The sequence below is a fragment of the Dendrobium catenatum genome, unplaced genomic scaffold (assembly GCF_001605985.2).
Source record: "Dendrobium catenatum unplaced genomic scaffold, ASM160598v2 original_scaffold_43413, whole genome shotgun sequence".
Taxonomy (NCBI): domain Eukaryota; kingdom Viridiplantae; phylum Streptophyta; class Magnoliopsida; order Asparagales; family Orchidaceae; genus Dendrobium; species Dendrobium catenatum.
Window position 1 is genome coordinate 43,978 of NW_021361869.1, and position 23,208 is coordinate 67,185.

At 38.1% G+C, this 23,208-nt stretch overlaps 1 protein-coding gene across 2 annotated transcripts; it reads right to left on the reverse strand.

Moving 5' to 3' along the window:
• Nucleotides 1–2,354: 2,354 nt before the first annotated feature.
• Nucleotides 2,355–22,854, reverse strand: LOC110091903 (probable prolyl 4-hydroxylase 6). Of its 2 annotated transcripts, XM_020816206.2 has the most exons (7): nt 22,640–22,854; nt 4,220–4,333; nt 3,954–4,011; nt 3,767–3,874; nt 3,469–3,526; nt 3,194–3,369; nt 2,355–2,925 (listed from the first exon to the last, which is right to left on the reverse strand). In XM_020816206.2, exons 1-7 carry the CDS (start codon nt 22,714–22,716, stop codon nt 2,554–2,556), a joined length of 963 nt encoding a protein of 320 aa, XP_020671865.1. In that variant the 5' UTR covers nt 22,717–22,854; the 3' UTR covers nt 2,355–2,553. The 2 variants fall into 2 exon arrangements, with proteins under 2 accessions (XP_020671865.1, XP_028547504.1); XM_028691671.1 differs by lacking the exon at nt 4,220–4,333.
• Nucleotides 22,855–23,208: the final 354 nt, after the last annotated feature.

Genomic DNA, 23,208 nt, shown 5'->3' on the forward strand with positions numbered 1-23,208 from the left:
ATCATGGTTAAGGCAGTCGTCATTAAGCCAATCAGCCTGGACTATATTATAACAGCCACGCCGATAGGCTCAAATCAGAAAGAATCAGCCTCCATATCTCTTTAAGAATTAGTTATTTTTGGACATCGTCCAGGACATCGGCTTGGACAATGCAGCATAATTATACCTAAATTGATCAGGTGATTAAGAAAAGCAATTAAGGCTGATTGCATGATCACACCAGTCGGGCCGATCGCAGGATCGACCGGGATGATGGCGTGGATGATTGACATCGACCAGCTTCTATTCAAGGCGGTATATCGTCCTGGACGATATGACCAGAAATTGTCTAATTGTTCCAAATCGATCGGGCTGATTGAGCAAAATTTATGCTGATCGGCCAGACCGATACCCCTATTGGCCTAGACGATAAAGTCGGTTTGTATAAAATAAGAGCTATTCTGAAGCTCTTCTATTTAAGATCTCTTATTTTACCTTAGAGGTAATCTTTTGCTACTGTCTTAACCTGAGAAAGCCTAGAGGATAAGGAGAGAGAGGGAGAGAGGGAGAGGATTTTGTGAGGGGGAACTTGTGAGGGAGTTTCACAAGGATTGCTCCAAGCATTGTTCCACTTCTTCTTCTTCCACTGTAGTCTCTTGTCCTTGGAGGGTTGAGAGAGCTCTTCTTCAGCGATCAAGATTCTCTGTCTTCTTCAAGAGGAAGCAAAAGGAGTTTTTGTGAGGGCTTCTCCGCCTTGCTGTGGGAGCAAAAGGAGAGTCAATGTGTTTAGTGCAATACCCGGAGGGCGCCTCCGGGGAGTGGATGTAAGTCGAGTTGACCGAACCACTATAAATTTATGTGTCCTTTTACTACTACTTTCCGCACTTTGATTTTCATTGTGGTGATTTTGGTTTGAATTTTGTGATTGTGTTTTGATCAAAATAATTTTAAAATACCAATTCACCCCTCCCCAAAACCCAATTCCCCCCCCCCCCCCCCCCCCGGTTAGCCTTGGGCTAGTTTATAAGGGCTTAACATCCCAAACGAACTTTCATTAAGATCTTCAAGTTCTTCTTATGAGTTTGTTTTGTATTTTTTTATGAAGCTTTTGATGGATTAGTAATTGTTAGTAATCTCTTGGCTATTACAGATGTTATTTTGGTGAATGAACAAAGTGAAGTGTTTTATGGTCTATAATATCTATTTACTTTCGATGGATATATTGATTTATATAATGACTTGTAGAAGCTCTGATAAATGATTAAAAAGATAAATTAGATCATTCTTCCAAATTTGATTATAGGAAATGACACAATTAACCACTTCCGACCAGCCAATCATCATAAAATTGTTCTCACTCTTAGCCACTGATCTATTTGAACTGGTATTCTTTTTTTCCATACCCTAAAAGAAACATACATATGTTTTCCTAAAAATTTAAATGTTTTCATAATTATTAAGGATATTGTATACCTGAAATCTCTTCTCATGCGTTTTAATATGTACCGACCAGGTCGTGACGAGGGTACTCCTACTAAGGAGCAGATCCCTCAAAAGACTCACCTAAGGACAACAGAGGAAATTTCCCAAGGCGAGTGACGAGCATTACTCACCCACATTTGCTAAGGAGCTCACTACGTTGGGCAACCAGGAAGTTCCTCATTAAGCAAACAAACTGCTAGTTATCTCAATTAAATCCTCCCCTCATTGCTCGCCAAACTCGACTAGAGGAGAGTGTCTACCCCAAGGACTTCACACTCCATTCGACTACCAACACCAAGCTCAAGAACTCTTCATTCTTGGAAACACCTATGCTAATCTTTCATGGCAAGACAACCTTGTGAGCAACCTATAGCAGTCGCCAATCTGATCAGATGATCACTAGCTACAAGTCCATCTCTTCATACTCACCCACATACTTTCCCTACACCTATTCGCTTCTCTTGAGCTCATCCGATGACAAAAAGCTCGTCAAACCATAACTTGTAACTAATCAGGAGGTGACACATTCTAAATTAATGTATAACATTATATGAGTACTTTTTGTAGCACGTTTTTTACTTTTTCCTATATAATCTTTTCTATAACCCTCAAATCCTATACATAAATGATGATGAGAAACAATTAGGGATCTTTTATCCTTTCTCTAAATCTTTTGGGCCCCTTGAGTCCCACCTCTCATGCTTTCTGATTAAGATAGTGAAGATTTAGTCAACTTGCTCTTCTCCTATTAACTCTCTACTCTTCATTCTCAACTAATAGGTTCTCAACTCACTAGACTGATCTTCTAGTAAAATAGAGTATCATCCACCAAATAAAGAATTCAACAGATATAATACAATCTTTGGCAATTAAAAATCGTGCAAGGTTAAGAATTTCAATCAACAAAGCAACTAAATGGTAATTCTTTGCTTCATGACGATACCCGATAAAATTACTTGAGGCTGGTGCTATTGATGATGACGACATAGATAATGTACAATAATTAATCACAATACCTTACAAGGTGTGAAACTAAACAGTGAAAGAACCTCAACTTCCAAATAATTGTTTTAAGATAAAATTTAAGAACTATCAGCACACACCACAACTCTTCCTGCAAGAACCATAGTAGTCAGGCGTGCCCAACATATAGACTGAATTCTTTTGGCACTCTCCCATGGCCGCCCATTGTCGGCAATTGTCGTCTTCATCAGTACATTCCTCTGCAGAATAAGAAAAAAGCTTCTTATGATCGATGGCTCGTACATGGATCCATTTGATTGCGGACCACTTCTCTCCCTCAAGCACTGAACACCCACCATGAAGACTACTGACATCTACTGTAACATTAGGATGAAGATTGAAAATGAGAAGGGCATTGCTTTTAACATGTTTCACTGCAAAACCTGATGAAGCGCACTCAGACATCATCTCTTTCCCATTTTTAGAATTTGAATCTTTTATCTGAAAATTTAGAAAATCAAACGTAAGATTTTCATAAGTATGCATATCTCTAGACAATGAGTGATTATTACATGCGGAGTCCGGACACAGAAAAGCGTTTGGTTTTGTGACTATGAACAGTAAAAATACAGTTATTGTTTATCACTTTGTTTTTACTGTTCATAATTACAAAATCGAACAGTTCTTTGTGTTCGGACTCCACATGTACTAATCCTTCGTCAAATTTAATGAATGCACCATCATATAAGATCAAGAAATTTAACCTCACCTTAGACATCGGAAAGATTATCTCACCACCCTGAGAAACGTTAGAGAGGAAAATCAAAATGGTGGCAATTCGGGGCCCACCTATCACATTTTCCAAATTATCCTGATTGCCGTGATACAGTGGTTCAGAACCCTCATTGGTCCGATAATGGAAAATTTGCATGCCCTCTCCGTTTTCTAAATATATATATATATATGTGGACAGTAAGATTTCAAAATTCAGCAGCAGTGAGATGATGGATCAAGAAGAATAATAAAAGAGAACAAGAGGGATACCATCCGGAAGAAATGTCCATGCTGATATTCTCTCCTCAATTCTTAAAATAATTTCATCCTTCCAATTACAAGGAAAAAGTTAAAACAAACAGTTGATTTAATTAGTGCAGGACAACTTATCAAAGGACTTGAATCTCTCAAAAAAAAGAACAGTTGAGTATTTAAAGAATATGTTGGCACTCTGAGGTTCCACAATGGTAGGATTTTCTTAATATAGCTAGTTTCGTATATTTTGTCAAGTTATATTATTTTGCAAAAGGATTACTTTAAAAAAAAAAAAAAAAGACAAGCATCTCACCTGCCCTCTGGCCAGCTCAAATCCATTGTTTAAGCTAACAACATCAACAGTGCTACTAACTCCTGTACTGTTCTCAGTAGCCAAAGGTTTTTGAAGCTTTCCATTTGCCTGCGCTTAGAACACAAGATTTGAGCACAAAGAAGTTCAATAGAAGTAGGTTAAAATAACAGATAGGAAAGAATTTTACCAGAGATAAAAGATGATCACACTCTTCATCAGAGATAAAACCTTCATATAAAAATACCCTAACTTAAGGAACAGATGTCAAGTGTCAATCAATGCTTAATTCAGAAATTCAAAGCTTCTTCCAGATGAAGCATTATATTTAAATCTGATTTAGAAAACTACAAGCATATTACATGTGAAGAAATCGGCCCCATTTAAATGTTATAAAAAAGAGGCTTCCCAAGGTTCCATAAGGGGGAAAAAAAACAAAATAAAAATGAAACATACCTAGGATTCCATGACAACTGGATAGATTTTGAAGGGTCAAATCCAGAGGAGAATGCTGAATGCTCTGAAGGGAGGAGATGATCAATTTTTGCCTCTTCGCTCCCTAAATCTAACCTGCAAAATCATGACAGCTTAGTGCTAACCAGATCCACGATGGTGGGGAACCAAGTCGTCTTATTACTAAAGGGCATAACTTCATTGTCTGAAAAATACATAAGCATATATCCATCAGTCGCTGAATATTTACTCCATAAACTCCATAAACCGCTTACAGTATCGTGACTCCATAAACTCAAGGTAAAGTATTTACTGAAAATTCTTAATCAATGATTTATTAAACTAAGAGGCATGAAAATCAAAAATAGACCTACAAACCTTGATAGCTCTATTGTTTGCACGAGAAACTGATATCCCAGATAATTTAGATTAACATTCTCAAGGAAAGCATGATTGTATGGTACAAAAAGCCCGCATCCAAATATCCAAACTACCAATGCTCAAGAAAAGCAAGCCCAAATCTCATAGAAACAATCAAAATTCAAGTGGATTTTCAAGCATCCAAAAAAGCCAAAAAATAGGAAGGCCAAAATGAAATAGGCCCAACCTCATCAAACCAAGCCGACCCTAAATCGACCCAACTTGGTAGACATGGGTTATCCCAAATCTTCGGTGTTCCTTTTGTTTCTAGGGGAGCCCACTATTGCCTCCTCTCTAGTTTGAAAATCCCAGCCTACTAGATTAAAGGCCATATCAACAGGCAATAGGTATAATTGGAGGCGGCTAACACAGCAGATGCCCCAATGATTTTGTTATACTGGTCCATTGGACCAGTCTAGCCGATCCTGCCCAGGCGAAATAGGCAGAGGTTCCATCTTCTGTACGTGCCGATCCAACCGCTGGGTCCAAGGGAGCTGTTTAGGAAGGATTTTTGAGGGAGTTAGGAGGGGAATTTGAATGTAGGGACTGTTTAGAGATTTCCGTTTTGATTGTATGCATTAAATAGTTAGTTTTTCAAGGGTTAGGGCATCTTGAATTTAGCTGAAATTTGAGTTCCCTTAGGTTTTTGGGCTCTAGTGGCATCTAGAGATTTAGGAGAGATAGATCCTCCTCTCGAATAGAGGATCAATTGTATCTTGATATTTTCCGTTTCTATTTCATCAAATAATACAAATTATCTACTGTTTTCCTGATTTTGTTTGGATTCTTGGAGAAAATTTTTGCTGTTTTCCAAAGATTGATAGGAAATTCTTGAGATCTTCAAGTGTTTCCTATCAAATTGATATCAGAGCATGTGTCTGGGGCTATTTGGGGGGCTGTTTGGGCTGATTCCTGCAGCAGTGTTTCTCCTTTGAAATGCTGTTTTTGTAATGGAAATCCGAATTTTTTAGCCTAAGCGGTGCCCAGGGCTGTTTTGGGGCAGTTTGGACTGATTCCATTTTTTGCGGTGGAAATCCGAACTTTCAAGCCTAACAAAGATTTGGGGATTTATGCCGGGAAGAAAAGTAGAAGAATTGAAAGGGGAGATCGGACAAATGAAATCTGAAATTTTAGATCTCCAAACTGAAGTTTCAGATTTAAAAAAAGATATTTTAGCCATCCATGATAAGTTTGATTCGAAATTTTCATCCTAGAAGAGATGTTGAAGAAAGTGCTCGAGAGTCAAACCAAAATATCACCGTTGGAGGAGAGGGAAGATGCGAACAGACAAGGAAGTGGAGAAAACCCTAAGCCGATCAGATGAAGAGAAGATCAAGAGGTGGAGATTTTGGAGGGAACAGAAAAAATGACTCCCCCATGGCCTGTTCCTTGGGAGGAGTTGGGTAGAGGGTATGTGGGGAGGCGTGAGGGGGTTGGGCATGAGTGGAAGGGTGTGAAATTTGAAAAGAAAATGAGTAATTATGATCAAAGGAGGGCTGAATTTGAAAGGCGAGTATTTGATTATGACCGAAAAGGTGTTGAATGTGAAAGGAAAGAGGTTGAATATGATCGAATGGGTGCTGAATTTGAAGGGAAAAGGTGGGCTTGTGATGAAAGGTTTGGGTGCAAGTAGAGGGGGGATGATTGGCACAATTGTGAGGAACCAACCCTTTGGGGAATGGGAAATTTTGGAGGAAGCAAGGTTGACGGAGGAGATCTGAGAGTGAGGAAACTGAAGATGCCTATTTTTTAGGGAGAATATGCATATGGGTGGATCTACATGGTAGAAATGTACTTGACTGTCACTAGGTTAACGTAAGAGGAAAGAATGACAGCAACTGGCCTATGTTTGAAAGGGAAGACTCTGGCTTGGTACCAGTGGAGGGATATGCGATGGCTAATACGAAGTTGGAGGGAGAGGGAGTTCAAGGATTGCCTGATAGAACGATTCCGAACAGGCACGGGAGGAGACTTCTATGAACAGTTCTTTCCTTTGACACAAGATGATTCAGTGATAAGAGTATCGGGAGAGGTTCAAGTACCTGACTAGCCGATTTGACCGTCTTTCTGAGACCAGGCTAGAGGGAAACTTCATGAAGGACCTAAAATTAGATATCCGGGCTGCAATTATAGTGATGAACCTCGTGACTTGGGAGAGGATATGGAGCTAGCTCAGTTGGGGGAGAATCAAAGGCACATAGAGAAAGGGACGGAAGGCAGCAACTCAGGAGGCATGTACAGGATAACCATCACCTTTTGGCATCTAAGGAGCCAACACTGGATACTCTTCGGATGACTTTGAAGGAAAATACTGCAAGAGAAAGACCTGATGGCAACTTCAATAAGCTCACAGAAATGGAATTACAGGAGAAGAGGGTGAATGAGCTTTGTTTCAGATGTGACAAGAGGTATACTCCGAGGCACAGGTGTAGAGATTGATAAGAAAAAAAGTGTCAGTATGACATTAGTTTGGAGGACAGCCAACATCCTAAAGGATCATTGTAATGTCGATGAAGATTTGAGCTAATGTCTACATGTCCTTAGGGAGATTCACAGGAATTAGTGTCGCATAGTCTTTTTGTCAATGGTTAAGGCCATTGGAAATCTGATAGAAAACACTTGAAGATCTCAAGAATTTCCTATCAATCCTTAGAAAACAACAAAAATTTTCCTTAAGAATCCACACAAAACCAGGAAAACAGTAGATAATTTGTGTTAATTTCCTTTACAATAATTTTGATCATATTGCATTGTAGTCAGGTGGAACATAATTTGCAAAGTTGTTATAATATGCAAAAGTGAATGCATTTTTATAATAAGGATTCTTGCAAAGTTGAAAGGAAGTCCCGATGAAAAAAACATTATTGCAATTTCACATTCCAATTCCTCTCGTTGTTGCATGTTAAAAGCCATATCTAAAGAGCTACTGGCAACTCCTTTTCTTTTATTTGATTCATATCATTCACTTATAAATGATAATAAATCATCAGCTCTAACAGATGAGGAAGAAGTTTGAGATGAACCGTGAGTAGATGGAAAATGTATCTCTTTAGAAAGTGCTCTTTTGATCCTCGATTCAACTTCATCAACTTGTCTGTTCAATTCAATCAACTCCGACGTAGTAATATTATGACACATTTTAATTCCATGACCAACAATATTAAGTAGATGTGCGTTCACCCGATAATATGATAATTTATAGGTAACACCATAGTAATTGCATTTGAATGACACGTTTTTTCCTCCTCCAAAAGTTTTGCTTAACTTTGTAATGTGATCCCATAATGGCTTATCAATTTCTACACTTGGCTCTTTTGAACCTTCATCTAATCCAGTCCCACTAGCACTAAAGCTCATTTTACTTTTAAATACACTGGTAAAATGGAAAAAAATTAAGTCTTAATAAGTTGGGTGACATATTGTAAGACATTTAAAATGTCCCAAAAAAAAAAATTTCCCTAATTTGAAAGTATTGCTTCATACATATATATACACAAATCTTAACTCTTAAGTCTTTTCAAATACAACAATAAATAAAGTCTAAACTCTTAAGTGTAGGGTTGCAAAAACAACTAAAAAAAGTGGGTCAACATGTATATTACAATGTTCCAAATTTCCAATCATGCCACATAATGTACAAAAATCATAGAATTCAAGATTCATATACATGAGCTCAACATGTATATTCAAGGGATTATTTTAGAAGATGCATAAAGTGAAAATAGGATAAAAAATTGCATGTTAATTATAATAAAGCTGATTTGGCTCTTTTGAAGGTAACATAAGCAAAGTGCAAGCAGCTCACAATCACCATCCACTAAGATGTACTACATGAATTGGTATGAAATGCCACAGATATTGTTTCATTCATTCATTATCATTCTGTTGATTGAACTACAAGATTTATAGATGGACTTCAAAAACATAGGGATGGATGGAGATCATTACATTTATTGTGAGGACACTAGACAATGGCTGCAAGAGGGACCGTATGTGAGTAGGAGTCAGAGAGGAGGCCTGGCCAAGTAAGGTGATGGTTAGGCCTGGTGATGATTAGGGCTTACGGTTGGGAGGTATGTCGAGAAGAAATGGCGAAGGAACGAGGATTGATATCAAAAAGTAGAGAAAAGAAATGGCAAAATGGTGAAAAGAAATGGCAAAATCCACTTACAGGGCTTAAAGAGATGTTCGGTTGGCTCGCTTGCGTGCAGAAATGGTGAATGGTTCGGAGTCTGCTTCCCTTGGCTATGTGCAGAAACTAAAGGAAGACGGCGTGCTCGGGACGGCGTGAAGGTGGAGACCATGGGTTCGCGGCCGGAAGAAGACTTGGAACTGCTCGCAGGAAAGACCTCCGTTGCTTCTCGCCTCAATCGCTCGAACGAATAAAATAGGAATAGCAGGATTAGGGAGATGGGCATGAACCGGTACTTGCTAGTTGTTTTCTCTCTTTTTTATTTAACTATCAAATAGCCGGACATTATTTTTTTTTTTAAATAGGCACACACTAATAACGTGTCTGACATGTATCCCGCCGTGTCGGACGCATGTTCGTGTCCGATAAGTGTCTAACACTGCATTCCCCCTTAAAATGGAGTGTCTGTGTATCAGAGGTTGCCTTGATGCACGTGTATAGTAGTTTTGTCTACAAATACCCGGGGTAGGTCACTCGCGGATACGAGGCCAACTTTTCCTTATGCTTTTCTTCTCTGCTCTTGGGAGTGCTTAATTATCGCAATGGCTGCTCTGCGGAAATGCGTTGTCTTGTTTGCTAATGCTAACAACCTTCCTAAGTTGCAGTTGCCAGTTGAGTGCATAGAGTTCATCAAAGGCGCATACTGCTTTAACACTCCTCTTAAAGACGCATTGATCGTGCCCTGTGACCACTTCACTCTAGGGTAGTGATTTTCATTATATCGTGAGTTTGAGGAGATCATCAATTTTTATAGGATCATCCAAAATCAAGTGTTGCAAAACTTATTGGTGTCTATTATCTCGCCTCATGTCTACACGAACGACAGTTGTGGTGGTCGCTCAACCTAATTGACATTTCTTCATGGAAAAAGCCTTCAAGGAAGGGTGTGTGCAATTTCCGATGATTTCAATGAAGGCGATCGAGCTGGAAAATAAGGTTAACGATTAGAAGCTATAGGCATCAAAAGAGAAGTCAGTGCCACCCCACATCAAGATAAAGATGGCATCACCCTTGGCTGCCAGGGAATTGAGGGTGATTCCTGCGATCAAAGGATCAAAGGTATCATTATAAATGAAAAGGCAGACAGGAGGAGGGTCGACCAAGAGAGGAATCTGTTGGCCCTAGTAGTACAGGTGCTTGGCAAGGGGAAGGTGCCGGCAGAGGGCTCGACAGAGGTAGAGAGTAATGGTGGCAAAGGTTGCAAGTTGTCCAACTACACACCTTGAAGGGGCACGAGCATCTTAAAGAAGATTGGAAGTCGCTGCATCTCGTGACGGTGCTTTGACTGCGAAGTCTCCATCTATTTTTAAAATGTCAAAGATCACCTAATGGGCCTCATTGAATAAGATAGTTTCTCGGTGATGAACATGATGGGGCGAGCTTGGCAAACAAGCTTCTTCCTAAATCGCCACCATTGGCAAGCCTTGAATAAGGTCAGCAGCTTTGAGAGGGCTTATGAGGTGGTCCATAAATACTTGGAGGAGTGCTCTTAGAAGCTTGTAGCACAGTCAAAGGTAAGTGAGCTAGAGAGTGAACTTACCAAGAAAAGGGAGCTTGTTCAAGACAAGTTGGAGAAGGAGAGGGCTCTCAAAAAATCGGCGCTACATGCGAAGGAGCAAGCTGAAGCAAAAGTAACCAAGGATATTACTGATGTCAAGGTGACCGAGGAAAAGTGGATCACCGTTCTCACTAGTGGCAAGTACAATAAAATCCTAGGTGAGAAGTATAGGTCCAAGATCAAGTACTGCTTGAAAAACTCACTTCGAAGGGAGAAGTCGAACCGTTGTTTCATGATCCTTCCATTTTCTTCGAGGAGTTTAGTGAGAGAGCTGGTGTGAGTGAGACTAGTGATTGAGCCACACTCACTTATCTTTCTATTTTTTTTTTTTAATATTATTATTTTCAGCCCAAAGGGCAACTGAACATGTAATTGCTTACTTTAATGAAATAGAAAGTTTTCTTCTTAGTCAAGTAATTGTTGGGCTTGCCTATACATACCAGTAGTAGTACACTCACCCATGGTAATAGTAGTGTACTAGGGCACTTGCTCATTATAAGAAAATGAAACATTTTCTTTAAAATTTTCTGAATTTTAAACTCGTGAATACTAAGCGTTAATGGTTTGATAAAGAACTTGTCAAAAATAATAAAAATTTGAATTCTTTATTTGTGAAATCTAAAAACATTGGTGAGTCAACAATTTAAATATGCGATTTGGCAAATTGAGCTTGGCATTAAGAGATTTTGTAATTGAATCATCATTAAGAGTGGATGCACCAGAGTTCAAAGGAAACTTAATAATTCCTAAACTCGGCATAATAATGAAAAACTTAAAATTTTCAATTAAATCAAAATTAGACCTAAGCTCGTCGTGTGGGTAGATATGCATGAACTCGACGTTAATTCCAGTTATATTTGAATTTGGCAATGTGGTGAGCAAGTTAGACATGAGGATGAACATACCCCGACGAGTTTGCACATTATAAGAATAGCATAGAATCATTCAAGAAAATTATTCAAATATTGGATTCAACAGGAATATATAGTAATATGATCCCGTTTGACAATGAATGATTGAGCGAGTTGGCTATGACTCTCTATAGAGTAAGCTAGTTGTTGATCAAATTGTACATAAAATCGCCTTAAGTGGAACCTGCCTTACCCAAACTTTTTATTCTTCATGGGGGTAACCACCAAAAGTCTTAAGAGACTCGTATACTACTGGCTGTGAATCTTGTAGAAGAGGGCGGAGCCAGCCTATAGGCTTTTTCGCTAAGATATTATCATCGTCTTTAGTGTGTGACCACTAAGACTCTTCATTTATAAAGGACTCGTATGCTACTCAATACAAATATTATAGCAATGCAAGAAGTCGGCCATTTAAGGACTTGGCAACTAGGTATTTTATTAAAGGTACCTATAATGAATGGGGCGAGTTAGCCATTTTTTTATTTGGATTTGTTAATTATTTTGTTTAAATACTACAACAACAATAACAACAAGCCTTATCCCATTCCGTGGGGATAGCTACATAAATTCTTTTTCTCCATTGTGTCCAATTAATAGTTACATTCTCATTTAAATTAAAAAAAAACAGTTTTTCTTTTAATACTTTCTAACTAAGCCTTTTAAGTCTACCTCTATCTTTCTTAACATAGGTCAAATCTAATACGTACTCTTCTAACATAGGCAAACATTTTAATTTTAGCATTCATTGGAAGGCCGGCGTATTATGAGACCAAATCATCTAAGGCGACTCTCTCTAATTTTATCTGGCATTGGAGCTACTCAAACTTTTTTCTCCTATTTACTCATTTTGCATTCTATCTTCAAGTGTAAAGCCACTCATCCACCTACGCATCCTCATTTCTACAACACTCAACTTTATATTTCGCTTCTAATGGCCAATATTATGCACTATAAAGCATTGTAAGTCTCACCACCATCTTATAAAATTTTCCCTTAAATTTGAGGGGTGCTTTTCAATCACAATAAGTCCAATGTATTTTTCCACTTCAATCATCTAACTTGAATTCTATTAATAAAATCCCCATTTATTTCACCATCACTTCAAACAATAGACTGAATCTAAAACATGCACTCTTTTTAATGACCTTGTCACTCAATGTCACAATCCTAGCACTAGATCTATTACTACTAAAATTACTCTTATGTATTTGGCTTTAGATCTACTATAACAAAAATCTTTAGACTCTAATGTTTACCTCCATAATTCAATATTTTCATCAACTCTCTATTTAGTCTTATCAACAATAAGAATATCATCAGCAAAAAACATACACCAAAATACAGTCTCTCACAAAAGTCTAGTAAGAACATTCATTACTAAAGCAAAAAAGAATATGGGCTTAAAGTTGATCCTTAATGTAATCCAACTAAAATAGGAAAATACTTGGTCAAAACACCTTATTTTTTAACACAAATAAAAGCTCTTGTATACATAGCATTAATGAATTGAATAAAAAAATCAATAACTCCTTTTTTTATAGACTCCAAAGCACTTCTCTTGAAATTTTATATGTTTTCTCTAAATCAATAATATCATATGTATATCCTCCTTACTCTCATTGTACTTCTCCATCAAACACCTCAACAAATGTATATCTCTAGAAGTAAACCTACTTGGCATGAATCTAAATTGATTTTGAGAAACACTATTATCATTTCTTAACCTATGCTTAATTACTCTCTACCATAATTTTAATATATGACACATTAAATTAATTCCTCTATAATTCATACACTCTTGTTTATCATCTTTATTCTTAAAAATAGGTTGTTTATAACCTTTATTTTTAAAAATAGGAACAAGCACACTCCTCCAATTACATGGTATCTTTTTAGATTATAAAATAATGTTAAAAAGTTTAATAAGCCAAAAATTTCTTTGATCTCCTAAGAATTTTTACACTTCCTATGGAATATCATTAGACCCTACTCTTTTTCAACATTTCATTTTCTTTAAAGCTTCTCTAATTTTTTACTAATATGATGATGAAAATAAAAATCTCTATTTTCATTTAGGGTGCTAAATTCACTAAAGTTAATCGTATTCTCACAACCTTCACTGAAAAATTCATCAAAATATCTCATAAACTAATATTGATTATTCTCTTTTAAGAAATGCTCTTTTTGATCCTCGTCATTAATGCACTTCACTTAAGCTAAATATTTACCTCTCATATCTTTTTACTTAACTAAATTACACAAATATTTTTGTCATTTTTAATATCTAATGTATTATATAAATCACTAAAAGCTAAATTATTTATATTGCATATTACTTTTTTGGAATCCTTATCGGTCACTCTATATCTTTCCCATTTTTTTAGCTTTTACTTCTAAATATTTTTTTATAAAAAAGCTTCTTATTATTTTATATTTTTTCTACATTTTGATTCTAACATCAACTATTTTTAATATTAAGATCTTTTCTTTTTTATTCTCCAAACACATACTTTACAGCATTCTTAATATCACTATCTATATTTTCTCACATAATATTAGCTTCTTTATAAATAACCTAAAATTTAAGATCTTGCATCTTACTGTCAAAAATATTTTTATTAGTATTTTTTAAATACCCTTATTTAGCTTTATTTTTTCATTTTTCACTGCTTAGTCCAAAGCTAATAAGCGATACGGGGTATATAAATTTTCATTCGGAATGAATTTATAATTTTTGCAGTTTAAACGATATATTTTTTATAAGAAAATAGTCAACATGGGTTTTACTATGATTAAAATGAATGCGATAAGAACTTGCACGTTTTGAATAAGAGTAATAAGAATTTAAATGTTAGCCAATAAACGATAATATAAAACAAGAGAGAAGTGGCTCTGGTTCAGCCAAATCACATACTAAAAGTGAGGATCATCAAAGCAATTTAGAATTTCAACCGATGCAAATTAGATAGATTTTCAATAGAATCTCTAGGTTAACAATGAGATTAGAAAGCATAGAAAATCAAAACTTAAATCCTACGTTTACTAAGCATTGGCAGATAGCTTTGCAAGACTCCTTGTGCTTGAATCACAACCTACACGAGAAGAAGATTAGGAAAGAAATTGAATAGGATGAAAAGTTCATCCTCGTCATGGGACAGAAGTGATTTGCCACTGAATGTTGGCAAGCTGCTCTTCGATTGCCTCGGACAAGGTGAAGATGATACGATCAAAGTATTCCTCGGTGGAATTGTCTATTTCCATGTTGACGTCGAAGAATGTTGACCGGAGGATGTCGACGTTTCCTTGCTCATTGTAGACGAAGCTGGATTCAAGATCGGGCTCGACCATACATCGATTCTGTAGGGTTGAAGTGTTGGAGACGACGGTCTTTGGTTCCCTTAAAGACTCCTCTTGAGAGAATGAAGTTTCTCTAAAGGATTCAAGGGGAGAAGAGGGAGAGAGGTGGCCGGCCCAAAGATGGTGGCTTAGGGAAGAAATATGTTCAGATTTTGGGAGCTGGATGGAGGGAAATTTGGGAATTTGTTTCCCTAATTAATTCTTAAATTTGGAAAGAATTAAAAGGGGAAAGGGTGAGATGGAGGGGCGGGTAGGAGAGGGGGGAAGCTTTGAATTCTTCCCTAAGAGGGAGGGCTTGAAGTTGGAAAGTAATTCAAGAGGTGGGGACCCAAGGGGGGGCCGGAGGCTTAGAGAGAGAGAGAGGGAGGAGCTTAGGGAAATAAATCAAGTCTTCTTGAATTTGAATATTAAATTAGGAAGGATTTAATTAATTCCCATTTAATTTGAAATTCAAAAGGGGATGAATTTTGAAAACATTCCTAAAATAGCTTCCTTTGTTTGGAAAGTTTTGAAATTCAAAATTTCATTGAATAATTGGGGCCCAAAGCATTCCAATTGAGGTTGGATGAAATATTGAAAGTATTAATGGGGAATTTGGAATTTGGAATTTGGAAGCAAGAGGGAAGGCTAGGGGTGAGGAGGCTGGTTGATTGGGTGGTGGTGCTAGGCCGGCGGCTATAGGGAAAAAAGGAGGGGTTGGTATGGGGGGGGGGGGGGGGGTGGTATTGGCCAGTGGTGGTGGGATGAAGGAGTGACGATTTGGTGGTGGAGGGCTAGGGTGGCCGGCGGTTTGGGAGATTGGAATGGGCCGTGGGATGGAGGGGGAAGGGAGGGAGGAAGAGGAAAAGAGAAATAAGATGAAACTAGCAACGAACTCTAATTCTTCAAAGGTTGGTGGGTGATCTGCTTCACTCTTCAAGGGATTTCTCTCCAAAATCTCAAGCTCTCAAAGAACTCAATATGTAAAAATTTTTTATAATTCATTCATTAACTTCAAAAGAAATATAAGAGGGCTATATATAGCCTCATACAATGAACAGAAAAATAAAAGATGATATAGCCCTTAGGGCTTACACAAGACGAACCCTTAAGGGTAAAAAGGGAAATACAACTAAACAAATACATAAAAAAATAAATAAAATAAATACATGTGAGGACTCAAAAAATAGATCGATGCGATTGTGGTCATAGATCGTTGGCCACGTCTCTGATTTGATGTCCCCATCATTCTCCCGGGGTGGGAAAAAGCTCGACCCCGTCGAGCAAGCGTCCCGAGTGCTCTCATAGATCTCCAATGCATCAGGGTCAATCTGCTATAGCTCCTTGCGATCCAACCACATATCCTCTAACTCAAATTTGCCTCTCCACCAGATCAAATACCTCCGTCGTCCACGTTCTCTTGTGGAAATGATATCATCACTCAGAATCGTGTCAACCTTCTCTGCCATAGGTACTTTGGAAATATTTGGAAGTGGAGGTAGGTTTGGGTTCTCACAAGGTGGGATCACACAAGGCTGCTATAGAAGTGAATTTAGTGGGTTAAAATTAGGACCTTCATATGCTACTAGATCTTCTATGTTAAAAGAGGGATTTATATTGAATTTTGCATGCAGATCTACTACATAAGCATTATTGTTGATTTTCTTAATTATCTTAAATGGTCTTGTACTCTTAGTGTGTAACTTCTTAATCATTTATTGCAGGAACCATTCCGGACGAATTCACACCATCATGGAGTCACCAACCTCAAAAGTTTTAAATTTTCATTTAAGATCAGTATAAAGTTTATAATCATTATTGCTCTTTTCAATCTGGCATGCAATCTCTTTATGAAGTTCATGCATATGCGATGCAAATGAGGATGTAGACTCAGAAGTCCTATACCTAGAACACATAAGTATGATATCTAGCGGTTGTCTAGGTTTGAACCCATAAACAATTACAGAGGGACTTAGGCCAGTTGTCCGGTTTACAAAATTATTATAGGCGAACTCAGCTATGGGGAGTATGGAATCTCAATCTTTAATATGCTCACCTGCCAAGGATCGTAACACATTTCCTAAGATCCTATTGACTAGTAGAGAATTGTAATTTAATGCCCAATTTCATCCAAAGGGTTTTCCAAAAATAACTGGCGAACTTTACATCCCTGTCTGATACAATGGTTTTGGGCAAACCATATAGTCGGACGACCTCATCGAAGAAAAGTTTAGTAATGTGGGAGGCGTCGGATGTCTTGCAGCAGGGTAGGAAATGGGCCATTTTGAAAAATCGATCAACAACAACATAGATGGCGTTATTCCTACGGATAGTCTTTAGCAGTCCTAAGATAAAATCATCCATAAGGCATGTGCTGCCTGTGGCCAGGAGAGAATAAGTCTCCTTGAAGTCTAGGCATTCTAAATAGTCCCTTTCGATTTGTTCAAATTCCACGACTTCAACTCTCATCTCAGTGGTAGTTATCATACGATGATAGAGAGCATCGGCAACTTTATTTTCAACTCCCACCTTGTGTCTAAGGGTATAAGTGTACTCATAAAGGAATTCAACCCATCGACCGTGACGTGCGTTCAACTTCTTTTGGAAGTTCATATAACGCAAAGCCTCATGATTCGGGAAAATAACAAACTCTTACGGGAGTAAGTAGTGTCGCCAATAACGAAGAGATTAGATTACTGCATAGAACTCCTTATCATACGTGGAATAACGCTGCTGAATGTCATTTAGCTTTTCACTGAAATAAGCTACAAGGTGACCTTCCTGGGATAGGACTCCTCCAATTCCGACCCCTGAAGCACCGCAGGTCACTTCGAAGACTTTGGAGAAATCAGGAAGTCTCATCACTGGGGCTTCCACCATTCTCTTTTTAATCTCATCAAAGGCTTTGGTGGCAGTTTGGGTCCAGTGGAAATCACATTTAGTCGGTAATAGGAGATATAATGGTGCTAAATTTTTGAATAAAATTTCTGTAAAAGGTGGCTAGTCCGTGGAAGCTGTGGACTTCCCGGATGTTCTGAGAAACCGACCATTCTACACCCTCACCTTCTCGGGGTTTGCAGAGACCCCTTGGGCTAAAATAATAAAGCCCAAAATGATAACCCGATCTATGAGGAAGGTACATTTCTTGGGGTTGACATAAAGTTGTTCCTTCCTTAAGACCTCGCAAACTTGCCTTAAGTGGTCCAAGTGCTGACTGGCCGACTGACAATAAGGATGTCGTCGAAGTAGATGACGACAAACTTTCCCATAAAAGGGCGCAACACTTGAGTCATGATTCTCATGAAAGTACTGGGGGCGTTACTCAACTCGAAAGGCATGACTAACCACTCATAGAGACCATCCTTGCTTTTGAAGGCAGTTTTCCACTCATCACCAGATCAAATCCGAATCTGGTGGTATCCACTCTTGAGATCAATCTTGAAAAATAGAGTGGCTCTCGTCATCATATCAAGCATATTGTCTAGCCTCGGGATAGGAAAATGATATTTGACAGTGATCTTATTGATAACACGGCTATCAACACACATTTGCCATGATCCATCCTTTTTAGGAGTAATAAGGGCTGGTACAGCGCAAGGACTAAGGCTTTCTTTGATAAAGCCTCATTGTAGTAACTCATCCACCTACTTCTTGAGTTCAGCATGTTCCATGGAATTCATGTGATTGTGTGGCAGGTTAGCAAGGTAAGTGGAGGTAGCTGATCCGAAAGATCATCGAGGAAGACATCAGCAAACTGACCAAGAATAGGTTGGACTTCTTGAGGGATTGGCTCATAAGACTCAGTGAAAGTCTCACGACCGACTAAGGCATACAGGGGTGTGCCTTGAGCAATCTCAGAATCCAAAACTTTGGCGGTGACGAGGTTCAATCCTTTCTTAGATTTAATAGGATTGGATTTTGAGTCATCCTTAGCCCAGGGCTGCGATGGTAAAAGCTTGATCTTTTTGCCCGCATGTACGAACACGCAGGTGTTCGAACGCCAATAGATATGGACATCATTATCAAAAATCTAGGAACCTCCCTCGTAGCCGCTGCCACTATCCACTATGACCTTAGAATTCTTATCCTTAATTTTGGTGTATGTGTGAAATATTGCAGTCCTACGCCAGTCATCGATGGTAGCAGGGTGTGACAGCGCACATCTCACCACACAGATGGGAGAGGTGTCAAGTTTTTAAAGGCAATGGACGACAATAGTATCATCATCATCCTCGAAGAAATCACCCTCATCTTCCACTTGGTGGATCTGATCGACCTCGGGCTCAAAATCTTCCTCAGTGATCTCCTCTATAATCAAGACTGTAGGGACTGGGGCATTGAGAAGCGATATGCCCATACCCCTGGTATCGAAAGCACTTGGTCCCAGGATTGGACAGAGGGGTATCAGGAGTGGGAGGCTTACTCCTAAAATCAGGTCGGGGTGTAGGAGGACCAGAGGGTAGTCGGGTAGTTCTCCCTAGGGTCGGTCAGGCAGTGGATGTATGAGGAGTGGAACCACCGGAAGGTCTGTAGGAAGGCCTAGAGTCATGGTGTCGGCTAGGGTGTTGGGAACAGGTTTCCTCCAGGTCTAACACTAAGCTATAGACATTTTCAAGTGTGGTGACATTCCGGGCAAACAGTTCGTTGCGAAGATCCTCTCGCAACCCAGTACGAAACATAGACATGATCTGCGCGGGGGAAGCTTTGAATTCTTCCTAATTAATTCATAAATTTGGAAAGAATTAAAAGCGGAAATGGTAAGAGAGAGGGGCGAGTAGAAGAGGGTGGAAGCTTTGAATTCTTCCCTACGAGGGAGGGCTTTAAGTTGGAAAGTAATTCAAGAGGTGGGGACCGAAAGGGGGACCGACGGCTTAGAGAGAGAGAGGGAGGAGCTTAGGGAAATAAATCAAGCTTTCTTGAATTGGAATATTAAATTAGGAAGGACTTAATTAATTCCCATTTAATTTGAAAATCAAAAGGGGCTGAATTTTGAAAACTTTCCTAAAATAAATTCCTATATTTGGAATGTTTTGAAATTCAAAATTTCATTGAATAATTGGGGCCCAAAGCTTTCCAATTGAGGTTGGATGAAATATGGAAAGTATTAATGGGCATTTTGGAATTTCAAAGCAAGAGGGAAGGCTAGGGCTGGCGGTTAGGCTAGGATCTTGGGTAAGGAGTTGGCGGCTAGGTTAGGAGAAGGTTGGTTGATTGGGTGGTGGTGCTAGGCCGGCGGCTATAGGAAAAAAAGGAGGGGTTGGTATTGGCCGGTGGTGTGGTGGTGGTGGGACGGAGTGGCGGTTTGGTGGTGGAGGGCTAGGGTGGCCGGCGATTTGGGAGATTGGAATGGGTCGTGGGATGGAGGGGGAAGGGAGGGAGGATGAAGAAAAGAGAAATAAGATGAAACTAGCCACGAACCCTGACTCTTCCAAGGTTGGTGGGTGATCCACTTCCCTCTCCAAAACCTCTCAAGCTCTCACAAGAACTCAATATACAGAAATTTTTTATAATTCATTCATTAACTTCAAAACAAACAAAAAGGGGCTATATATAACATCATACAATGAACGGAATAATAAAAGACGACATAGCCCTTAGGGCTTTACACATGACGAACCCTTAAGTAAGAGTAAAAAGGGAAATACAACTAAACAAATACATAAAACAAATACATAAAGCAAATAAATAAAATAAATAAAACAAATACATGTGATGACTCAAAAATAGATCGTCGGCCACATCTCTGATATACTTTCCATGATCTGATGTTCCCATCAACCCCTCTCTCTTTTATTTCTCTCGCCACTCATTGAAGGCACTTTCTCTCTCCACTTTTTTTATATCTCTTATTGGCCTGATTCTCAATTCCTCTGTATTCCTTAAAACCTAATCCCATAATCCTTGATCACCTCTCAACATTCATTACTTATCTTTTTACTCTACTTTATTTAAACTTGATTCTCTGGAACATTCATATTTATCTTTCAAATTTGGATCACATCACATCTTACTTTTTTACAAATTAATTATTCTAGTATATCTTCTACCCTAATGGAGAGAAGCTTGAAGTTTTCTTGATTATTAACTTCTAAAAATAGGATTTAATCTCATTTAGATCTTTCACATCCCCTTTCTACATCTTCAAATCCCTCCACCAAATTATCACATATAATAATTTGATATCAAGAAGAATTATTACAAATTGCCGGCTACCATTTTCACATTGTATCAATTTGAAATTAGAGCACTCTGATATCAAAAAGAATTGTTGCAATTAACCATTGTCATTTCCACAGTCTCACTTTCTTTATAATTCTTTTTTCTCTCTAAATTCTAACTCCTAATCAAACAAATTTCTCTCTTTAGAGATAGAGCGTGAGATGCATCCATTAACACATGCATGTTTTTAATAAGTGACTATATCCTATGTTTATTAAAACAAATATCTTATAAGTGTCCCATCATATTTGAGTCTATACATCATAGGATACTGCAAGTACACTATGAATTCCAAAAATCCAGCTAAATTGAAAAATCCCCTTTAAGAACCCCTTCTTAGGGTACTGTACTCTTAGCTCCAAACCTAGATGGGTGATGGTATCACTCCTCCCTAGTTCAAGCAGTCTAAGCCTTCCAAACACAGGAATTGAGTTTAAAAGGCTTCCTCAAGGTTACAAACTTCGGGTAGGCGTTAGCCTATTGAAACTTGGGTTTTCTATGGGCTGTTTATATGCAGAAAACTGAGCATAGGAAGATCTTCTTCCACCAAACTTCGAGATATTTTTAACATTTACAAAGAATGTAAATTCATTAAAACTAAAGATAGTTTAGCGATCCAAATCACCAAACTTACCAAGACTGCATATCCCAACAAAATCGAAAATAACAGTTAAAAACCAAGAAAATATAATGCTTCAGTATATTGTGAAATCAAAGAATGCAAATTTTGTCCACACAACCGAACTACACATATTTACGGCATGGAAGCCAGACAAATTTTGTAAGAATTGTAAGATACTTCCAGCAATACCGGTGATTGGCGCTGACTCCAAGGGACAACTAATGTAAAGATAAGCATCAAACATTTCCCATCAACTTTGTATGGGCTGTTTATATGCTAGAAGCCTAAGCATAGGAAGATTTATTTACACCACTCTTCGAGATTATTTTTTAAATTTAACAAGAATGTAAATTCACTAGAACTAAACATAGTTTTAACAGTCCAAATCACCACATTCAGCAGGACTGCATATCCTAACAAAATCGAAATTCACAGTTAAAAAGTCAAGAAAATCCATTGCTTCAATATATTGCGTAATCAAGGAATGCAAACTTTGTCCATACAACTAAACTACACTTATACGGCAAGATGGCCAGATAGATCTTGTCAGAATCATAAGATACTACTAGCAATACCGGTGATTGCCGCTGACTCACAAAGGGACAACTAATCTTGCAGATGTAAAGATAAGCATTAAACATTGCCCAGCAACTTCTTATGGCATTTTGTGAACTGATAACATAAGAACCCAGCAAGCCCAGTCAAGCAGATACATCAACAAAGTTCTTTCTTTGTTGAAAAATAAGGTTAAATTTCTTTTTATTGATTCATCAACTCATGCACCGAAAAAAAAAAAAAAATCCACTTCTCTTTTGGTTTAGAAATCAGATTAACGGAGGTGAACACGCAATCTCATGCCTAAACTCCTAACACAGCATTCGTATGCATCATCATAATCATGATATTTATATTTACATATCTAAGAAATATTAAGACGCCCGATAAGGAAAAACGCCCAAATTTCCTGATGAAATTAGCTTTACAAGGTATGGCCCAAATTTCCCAACGAGCCGTTCTTCCATGAGTTCCCTTATTACCAATAAAACACAAAAGAAAGCATTTTCGCATATATGCAGGAATATCAAACATTACTTTAGAAATAATATCGCAAATTCAAACCCTTCAACTTAACCAAAAGAATTAATGAGTAGGGGTTGAATCTTACTTGCGAGAAGAACAGGAACTAGAAAAAGAAAGGAAGATTATTAAGAAATGCGACGAAATCTGAAGAACAGAAGCCATTAGTTGAATGTCAGCCTTGTTGTTCTCCTAAACAAACGAAACCAGAGAAGAAAAAGCATCGGGTGGGTTATCTGCCAGAGAAGGTTTCTTTTAGAAACATTATATTTGGCGCAGGCGCAGGTGTCGAGGAAGTTGGTGGATTGAAAGCCCTTCGAATTTCTTTTATTTTATTTATTTTTTTTTTTTTTTTGGAAAATTAAAGTCAAAGCCCATCCCATAATAAAAACTAATTATAAGTAAAGTAAAGAGAGATAACAGCAGAACAAAGAAGAGAAAGAGCTCAAAACCCAAAAAAGTGTTGTAGAAACACTTGACAAAATGACCAAACAACTAAAAGAGCTAAGACAAAAAATTTACAGCTAACCAATAGGTTCAGTATAAGAATTGCATCAACCAAGCAATTCCCCACTTGCGAAGATCGCCATCAAGAAGCATCAAGTGGCAAAAAGTCGCCATCTAGGGGAGGGGATAACAATCCAATCATCCTTGCCC